General features: G+C 35.3%; 1 protein-coding gene across 1 annotated transcript; it reads right to left on the reverse strand.

Annotated features, from left to right (window-relative positions):
• Positions 1-2,265: 2,265 nt before the first annotated feature.
• LOC141832963 (endo-1,4-beta-xylanase 1-like) lies at positions 2,266-10,156 on the reverse strand. Its single transcript, XM_074720330.1, has 9 exons — positions 10,107-10,156; positions 9,619-9,983; positions 9,383-9,524; positions 7,831-8,189; positions 7,596-7,737; positions 6,533-6,903; positions 6,225-6,402; positions 3,669-4,199; positions 2,266-3,522 (listed from the first exon to the last, which is right to left on the reverse strand). Exons 2-9 carry the CDS (start codon positions 9,972-9,974, stop codon positions 2,410-2,412), a joined length of 3,192 nt encoding a protein of 1,063 aa, XP_074576431.1. The 5' UTR covers positions 9,975-9,983; positions 10,107-10,156; the 3' UTR covers positions 2,266-2,409.

The following is a 10,156-nucleotide window of genomic DNA, read 5'->3' on the forward strand; positions in this document are numbered from 1 at the left end:
CCATAGGTATGAAAAATCTCTTAACAAGTAAAGGCAAGTCCTAAGTAAGTTTGTAATTTAGAAGGAAGGGAAAAGATAGGCATGGACTTAGAAGTCAACTCAAATGATGAGACAGGTGTATAAATATTTGTCGACTAATCAAGACTTAACCAGAAACCAAAAATAGAATCGGATATTCTGTTCAAAATATTCTAAATTCAGATAAAGCGGTCAATTAGTTAATGGATAATTATTACTTAGTTAATTGGTAAAATCTCAAATCTAATACTATAATTCACGAGGCATTCACTCCATGATGTTCAAACTTTAGAGTATTGAATTAACTGGTATATTAAAGCAGTCGATAGAGCAGTTGATTGATTTAGGAGCAGCCGATTAAAATAGTAGACTTCTTAAAGGAAACAATGGAAATAGAGTCGTTATTTGACAATGATTGTAAGCAATTACAAGATCCTTACCGGTTATTATTACAGTAGTCGATTGATATTCGTAAACAATCAATTGGACTTGATTTGTAACAAAGGTAAAAACAATAAAGAGTTGTTGGTCTAATTTGACAGTAACCATCATCAATAACCAAAGCAATCAACTAGTGGCCTTTTCGTAATCAACTTATGGCGACAAATATTGCAAAATAGTAATTAAACTCGATGCAAATAAAAGCTATATATAAACAAGGGTTTAGAGGCACGAGAAGACATATATTTGTTGTCTTTGCTCTCGTATGCTCAATTCTTGTAATCTCTCATTTCTTCAATTTGTCCTAACAGTAAAAAAAAGTAATTAGGGAAGAAAATATAGGGTGACAACATCATTTTAATACTTTTCAACATGGGACGTTCCTTTGACTATAATAGAAATAAAGAGCATCCCTTTAAATTTTACCCTAATAAATTTGAATTAGTTAATAAGTAATTAATTAATTAATTCCTTCATGCAATCATGCCTCTCAATTCCATCATGCGAGCATCTCATTAGTCCCGACCATGAATCTTGTTGATTAGCTAGGAGTGGGACAAACAGAAGAATGATGGTTATCGCTCCATCTATCTCCCCTACTCTGTCATAGATGCTCTTCATTTACTTCCCATTTGTATTTCAGTCTCATCTCATGTTCTTTTCATTGCCATAGCTAATATCAGCCATGAGAGAGAGAGACCATTGTCTCGAGGAATCATGATTTCAACCGGCACATGCAATGCTACTACAGCTCACCTTTGTTTTTACATTGTCAATTTTATTTTGCTAGTGGAATGAGGTTTTCCAATCCTACCAACCAAATGGTGTTACATTAAGTCACCTTACAAAACCTCCAGAATTCTTGACAAACTTAGGCTTCAAAAACTACTCAAATCCTAATTGATCTCTCTCATCTGCAATGTTTGGCTTATACAACCTACTTCTAAGATGGACATGACTGGTGATATTACTCTTATATAAGCAAATGCATTCTTTAACAGAGAACCATGGTAATTGATGGAATTGATGACTCTTACCTCCATCAACCAATCTCGTCATTTTAATATTGTCTTTGTAAAGAAGATTACCATGGTAATCCTCTTGTCAATAATTTAACATCCTTAATTTTCACTGAAAAATAAGATTTAAATAGGGAGAGAACCTACCAATGTTTTTTTGAAGTTTCTTTCATGCTTAGACACAATTTGATATCCTTTGTCGACTGCTATATCTACTAAGAATCCTAGATGCTCCTTACAAGACTTGTCATTGCACCACCTTTTGATACAGTCACTATCAAATGGTCATTATTGATAGAAGTTACTCCAAAAAAAATAGATGCTTGAACCTACCACCTCAAGTCACCCTCTAAAGGTCAGATTAATACACAAACTGCAAAATTACCACCATGAAATGAAGAAACTACACAATCGAACTTCGACAAGTGAAAACAATATAGAAAATACATTATGTGCAACCAATAAATTTCTTTCGAACCACAATGATAAACACAAACACCCACTGAAAAAAAAAACAAAGATCAGTATAATCCGATTTAACCTTAAAGCTACTTCACAAAGACAAATCAATTTATATGGTATGATAACAAAAACAAATAGAAATCTAAATAAGTCTATCCTCATTGCGTACAAAAGCTATCGTAATCTTCCTAATATTCCTCTATTTAAAATTGATGGAGAATATCTGACATCAAATGCTCCTTGGGCACCAATATTCTCTTGATAGTAGAAGACAAATAGCAAATAGAATTTAATTACTTCAAAATTAAAAATCAAATTCTGATGTTTTACGTCTCAAGAATCTCCCTTTCATCTTTTACCCAACAAAAAAGCACTTAGTTGCTCGATAGTGTACAAACAAAGACACCCAAAAGCGTCAAATCTTTCTCAAAAAAAAAAAAAAAAATTCATACCTTAAATGGCCATGAAACTATGAATTGATTATCACTACAAGAGGAGAATCTCCCTTTTCAACTTTAAATGATCTGGATATGCTCTTAAACTTCGTATTTATTTCAATAGAGTATGTACCATGATATCCTCTAAACTTGAATTCACCTGAAGCATCAATCTTGCCATCGGCATGAGATAACCACTCATTCTTCAGAGCAAGGAACCGTTTACCAGCTTCATTTATGTCTCCTTCTGCATTAACTAAATGACAATGATCCCTGCAGGTGAACAGTTCCCAGAAACTCCAAAGCATGACTCCTTCAATAGCAGGATGTGCAAAGGCTTCTCGAAGAACAACCTCCAAGTCATCTGCTCGAACATGTTCATTTACTGCAGAGACATCTAATTCAGTCAACCAAATCGGGAGACCTAATACAGCCAGCTTGTCAAGTGCATCACATATGATTTCTCCAACTGGGTGGCTAATGTGACATTGTATACCAATCCCCCCTACAGGTGCACCAGATTCCTGTAAATCAAGAATTTGATCAATCAACCTTTCAGGTGTCGACTTTGGATCACATCCATCTTCTACATTGTAATCATTAACATAGAGCACAGCAGATGGATCAAGATGATGGGTTTCACGAAACATGTATGCTCTGATATCTTTTCCAAGTCTATCTTGGAAGAATGATCCATGGAGCATCTCATTGTTAACATCATAGTGCTTAAACATCCCTCTATACCTGGTTAGTAACCCTTGAAGGCGATTCTGGACAGCTTCCCTCAGCTCAATATTGCTCAACGATAGCAGCCATGGCTGGACAGCATCCTCTACCTCCCAAAAAATGCAGTGGCCCCTTGTCTGTTTTCCATGTTTCTGACAGAAATCCAACAACTCATCTGCATCTTTATAATTGAAATGTCCTCTCTGTGGCTCTGTATGGTACCATTTCAACTCATTCCCAAATACAGCCCAATTAAAGTTCTTCAAAAAGAAATCAACAAATTCCTCATTCTCAATGTTCGATCTACTAATACAAGCCCCAATAGGAAAGCTGTTCTCAATTTGATGAATCTTCAGAGATGCACCAGCAAGATCTTCATGAAATCCTATAAATTTAAGGACAATATCCCGCTTCCTTATCTGCACATCAATGTATGAAGAACTATAAACAAAAATTGTCTTTCCAATACAATACTAGAATTAGAATATGGAATTAAAAGGTACACAAAATAGAATCATAAGTTGTAGTGATACATACAATAAACACTAGAAATTGGTGTAAGTACCTTATCAGCTTTTTCCTTAAGAAATTTATATCTCGTCTTCCTATTAACAGGAAGTATCTGTGCTTCTGACATCATCAAGTCAACACCTGGTGCGGGTCCTTGAGCATAAACTACTACTTTGGATGGTTTTTTCTCAATCCTGAATGATCCTCTAATCTTGTACCATCTGTCATTATTTGCCTCCACTTGTCCCCCATTAACCCACTGATTGTCTATATTAATTGCTATATTCACATTCTGAGGACCACTAGCTCCGGAACCTAGACGTACCCAAGCAACAACTTGGTAAGTAACATGTAACTTGATCCTTTTTGTTATTATCTGGGAAGGGCCCATCCATGTTTCTGTGCGATTTGTTGTCAGGATATATCTATTGTTTTGTGGCTGATAAAAACCAAGAGAATACTCCACTGGAGAGAAGCTCTGTGGATGTGTACAAATGCTCAGCCTGCATGAGCCTAGAGAATTCCACTGGTTAAGACCATCAGTGAGATTGTTGTTTCTGATTACATTAGCATCCTCTGAATCAACCTGCAAGATAGCATGTATCCTCAAAAATAAATGAACATCTTGTCTACAACCTCCCACTCAGTCATGCTTGTTATGTCACGCCAGGATGACAAACACCAAATAAAACTAGTACTCATATAGCAGGAATTCACCAGAAAAGAAAAAAAAAAAAAAAAGGATGACCAAAAGAACATGAAAGAACCGACAGTGAAAAGAATAACAAAATTGTTATGATGCTGGCAAAGACCGAAGGTCCTTATAAATTAACCAAGCATTTTCAAGAAATAGAAAATTAACAGACAGCAAAAATACATGTTAGATGGACTCAGTGGTCCCTCACTCTTTCCAAATACAAATTATATCAACATGGCACGACCATTTAAAAAATATGATGTGTCTTATATAGAGCCATAGTCGAGTGCAAGTAAGAAAGGAAATAAAGATCCATTTGGTGTTTTTATCCATGCCTTGTAAGATAGAATGTAAATCTATCATCTCTCAGATATAACTATTAGTGTTTTTAGATTCTAGCCGGGCAAGTCATTTCAAGAGATTCAAGAATAAGACCCACAAAGAAGTCTCAGTTTGATGAGAATATGACACAGAACAAGTCTCAGTTTGATAAGAATATGACACAACAGTATGAGTTTAGCCCAATCCTGAAAAAGTCACACAATTGACCATAAGTCAAGCCAAATGAACCATAGAAAACCACCCAAGAGAACCAGTCAGGCTGTCCTATATTTTGTTGCTGACCTATATTTTCTTTGGTTTGACAATCCTATTTAAATATTGAGAACAAGGGGGGAAAACTTGAGAAGGAGTTGGTCTATATATTCCATCATGCTAAAAGGAATAAACACAAAATGTTCTAAAAATAAGAAAAATAAAACAATAGAGAGAATCCCTAAATTAGAGAAAAGGAGTTGGTGAATATAATCATGGGAGAATTTAAAAAACTTAGGAATCTTCTACCAATCCTCCAAAAGATCATTGTCAATCCTTCAATACTCCCCCTCAAGTTGGTGAATATATTGTTAGGATCGTTGCAACGGAAGACAACACCGGCATGGTTGAAGCACTTATTTTTAATTTTTGCAAGATTTCCCAATCAAACCATATATGAACAAAACAAATGAAATAAATTTTGATGTACCTTGTGGGAGACTAATAAAGTTAAACGTCCTCTACATCATCAATGAAACTCAAACACTCATTAAAGCACGTAGGTACTAGTGTTGTTGGTGAGAGAGGGAGGAGATAAGGTTGCGGTGTTGGATTAGGTGCTTGTGTGGTAGAGGGGTGAATATCACTTCCATCCTAGATTGTTAGTGTTCTACAAAATATATGTAGCGGAAATAAAAATTAACACAAGACAAAAAGTGATTGAGGTGATCAAAATGAGGCAGTAGACAAAAGGGCATGGATCAGAGAGAAAGGGAGAGGGAAAGTAGGTGGGAACCAATGACCAACACCTTTGTGCCTCCACCAATTACTGCAGCCTAAAAAGAAAGAAATGTCAAATATGATTTTCTCATGAAGGCTAGGATAATGAAGGTAAGAAATTCAAATCATGGATGCATCAGTTAAACACTGCAAGAAGAACATGCCGAAGGGACAATGCATGAAAGGGTTGACAGTTTGGTGCTTGAATCATGTTAAAATGGAGAAATTATTTGGATTTTTTTTCTCCAAGAAGCCCCTTAACTTATATATATTAACTATTTACAACTATGTCCCTAACAGCTGTAGTTATCTCATTGTTGCTGCAACTTTCCTCATAGAATACTTATCAACAGCTATAATTAGCTCATTGTTGCTGCAAATTTCCTCGTACAATAACTAACTCCTTATAGACAATGGGCTAAAACAACTAAAAATGAAAACAAGGACTTTTAATTGACCTAAAATTCCATAAGGCGAGTACTAGCAACACAACATCATCAAATAATAAATGATAAGCAGAAACCTCTGCATTCACAAATTTAATATGAATTTATAATTAAATTCCTGAAAACATCATTGTTTATGAAGAGTTATACCAACCTCAGTAATTGGTGGAACTGAACTTCCAGCTTTTATTGGTCGCCTCACAACTATACTATCGACAAGTATATCAATACCTGGATTTGGCCCTTCTATAAATAGAATGGCTTTTGAAGCAACACCATTCAAAAGAAACTTCCCCTGCAATTGCACCCACTCCTTGTCTGATGCCTGAGTTCTTTTCAAGTAATATTTATGCTTAGGAAGATGTAATCACTTAGGCTCTTTCTTTAAAGTAAATCATTCAAATTTATCGTAGTGTGAATGTGCCAAAGAATAACAAAATACAGAGGTGAGAGAAATCTTACTTGGCGATGCCAATGTACTGTTCCCGACCATTTGGAGACTGAACCCATAAAGTCAATCGAACATCAGCATTATTAGTATGCCCAAATATCTGAACTAGAGCTGTAACTTCATATGTGCGCTTTCTGACAAATCTTCCAGTTATCTCTTGCTCAATCCCATTCCAGTTATGGCTTCTCTCAGTAGCAGCAACAAAAAACTTCCCTTTGACAGGAAGTATTTTTCCATTGCAAAGAGAACTGCATAAGGTAATCTTGCATCCTCTTCCTGACCAATTATTTAATCCATCTTCAAACTGTGGATTATGTACTATATGTTCATCATTACTTGAAGTATCTCCATCATTACTTGAAACCCTATAGGTAATGACTTCCTGTCATTATATGGAGAACTAATCAAGGAAAGACATTTTTGAATCAAAAAATAATGATAGGCAACCATTTGTATAAATACTAGATTATAATTGATTTGTCCAGTTTATTTCCCCAATTAATTAGCATTTAATTATTCTTACAAAATTTATTTGATTTCATTTGAATTTAATTCGAGCAAGAGGATCAAAGTTTAAAATCTCATTTCGTAGAGTATTGATCTCCATTCCACAATTTAGGTGTGGTGCCATGCTGGCACCAGAAAGCTTAGAAGCATTCAATTTCAGATGAACTTTTTTTTGTTGGTTTGTTTTCTTTAAAATTTAAGTCTATAGAAAATAAAAAATCATTTTAATTAGAATTTTACTCAATTTATTAAGCATCTCAACTAAATTTCAACTAAGGTTAAATATCATTCCAAAGCAAAGTTTTGGTGGCTAGCTGGAAGAGTACAATTTTGGCACTATGTTGTGATGACACTATGCATGCTTCAAATATCAAAGTGTCCTAAGTGCTTCAAATATAAGTGTCCTAAGATGAATTTTGATAGATTTTACTCTTTCAATACTCTTTGACTTAGTTTATATTTGATCAAAGAAAAAGATCATTTGGTAAAAGAAAACTCAAAGTGAAACAAACTAAAATGATAATTATATTTCAGTTTTTCCATGTAGAAAAGAAGAAGAAAAATTACCTCACAAACAATAGTCACAGAATCTATGAGAATGTCAATGCCAGGATCAGGCCCTTCCAAGTAGAAAATTACTCTTCTTGGCTTGCTTGTTAGTGAGAAAGAACCTTCCAATTTCTTCCAGCAATCTTGAGAGACCAAGATCCTGAAACAGCCCAATGGATCTCATAATTGTTAGGAGAAATAGGATATATATTAACAAAAGCCTAGTTCCTTTGGCCTGTATAAAATGGACTACCTCTCAATAAACACATAGCTAAACGAAGAATCTTTCTCTAATCTCAATGTTGCTTGAACTCCTGTTGTTCCATGGAAATCTCCATGAACAGCAATAAACACTGTTACATTATACTTTAAACCAACTGTAACCTTATCAGTGATATCTTGCTCCAGACCTTGCCAATTCTCACTTCTCCGCATCACAACAGCATAATTATCCCCAGATAGAGGTTTCACTCCATTCAAAAAATTAGAATTTCCTGATGTGACATAAGCCTGGCAACAATTGGGATGCCATGACTCAAGCCCATTTGAGAAGTCATGGTTGGATACAATGTTCGTTGATTGGCCAGCCAGGGAACCAGTCATTCCAACTTTCTGCTAGAAAAGAACTTGCAGATGTCATTTCATAGATCCATATAAATATTTCAGAGAAATGCATCTTGATTAATAAAAATATCTTGATCAAGTATTTCTCTTTTATGGTACTAGTGCTATTTAATGGGTATACTGCCTACTGCTTGGAAATTCCTTCTAAGATTTTGGAAGAATCTCTCATCTACTCTACACTAGATAGAGAACAATTGGAATCTTTCTCTAAGCGAGCACTGTGTCACAACACTTGAGTGGTGAAGCTGGGGTTCTGCTCCATCCACGATCAATGCTTCTAATGAGCCTAGAGGAGAGATGTGATTGGAAATACATCATGGGCTCAATCTGAGGCAAATGTTAATGAATAAGAAGTAAGGTCAGAATCGTCAGGTTGCTCTAGAATAGACAACGGCGATCTACAATAAGCCTTAGACCTAGTAGCAATGGTATTCCATAGATTAGAAAGTTGCTTGGAATTTTTCCTAAAATCTTTCTTTCACTATAAGCAAAACCAATCTATTTACTAGTTAAGGATAGACATACAATTATTTTATTAAGCTTAATCTACACAAATGGAGTAGACACTAAAGCTTATTGCTATCGATTATTGAGATAAGGATAATTTCAAACCACTTTCAATAGGATTATTTTTAATGAGGGGCAATTGATGATTGCATGTTCAACAAAATGCAGAGATGATACAGTGCTGAAAATATACTTCCTAAAAAAGTCGGATCATAAATCATAGTGGCACCTAGTTAACTCTCAATTAACCTATTTAGCTACATTCTTAATCATGTTTGACACCCCAACGGGTACGACATAGAAAATTCCAATATTGATGGATTGGATAAATTTAGTCTCTTTTATTCAAGATAGTGGAGTAAAGAGGAAAAATTAAAACAACATTAAAATCACAATCATATGCCAACCAACAAGTAATCATGGCTGAGCAACATTATCATGTTCCCAAGCTACACCGAACCTGCAAAAAAAATGTACCTATTGGATGAAATATTCAATACTTAGTACAGCAAATGAATAAGCCACCAAAACAAGATTACAGATGAAACATTAAATTTTTGAAGCAAATGAATGTTGCATCAAAGAAAAAGGTCAGGAGAAATGAGAACTACAAGTGAATGCACAAACTGAAAAAGCAATTAGATTTGCAGTTTTTCACATAGAAAGAGGTGTACCTCGCAAGCAATAGCTACAGAATCTATGAGCAAGTCGACACCAGGATTAGGCCCTTCCAAGTAGAAAACTACTCGTTTTGGGTTGCTTGTTAATAAGAAGGAACCTTCTAACTTCTTCCAGCAATCTTGAGAGGCCAAGATCCTGAAACATCCTAATATGAATCTACATAATTCTCAGGAGAAAAAATATATATAAGCAGAAAACTAGTTCCTTAGTACTGTATAAAGCGGACTACCTCTCAATAAACACATAGCTAACTGAAGCATCTAAGTTCTCTAATCTCAATGTTGCTTGAACTCCAGTTGCTCCATGGAAATCTCCATGAACAGAAACAAACACTGTTACAATATACTTTACTCCAACAGTGACTTTATCAGTGATATCTTGCTCAAGACCTTGCCAATTTTCAGTCCTTTGCGTGACAACAGCATAATTACTCCCGGATAGAGGTTTCACTCCATTCACAAAATTAGAATTTTCTGATGCAACATAAGACTGGCAACAATTGGAATGCCAGGACTCAAGCCCATTTGAGAAGTCATGGTTTGAAACGATGTTTGATGATTGGCCAGACAGTGAACATAGACTCATTCTGACTTTCTGCTAGAAAAACTTGCAGATGTCATTCTATATGAGGAATGATCCATATAAGAATTTCAGATAAATGCATCTTGGAGAAAACAAAGGAAAAAAGCAGGACAGAAGTAGTATCAGTGACGCCACCGCCTTCGTCTTCCCTACTCCGCTCTTCCACCTGCTGCTGCGGATGCCGC

The sequence above is a fragment of the Curcuma longa genome, chromosome 8 (genome assembly GCF_044706935.1).
Source record: "Curcuma longa cultivar G26 ecotype Majalengka, Jawa Barat chromosome 8, ITB_CL_G26_1.1, whole genome shotgun sequence".
NCBI lineage: Eukaryota > Viridiplantae > Streptophyta > Magnoliopsida > Zingiberales > Zingiberaceae > Curcuma > Curcuma longa.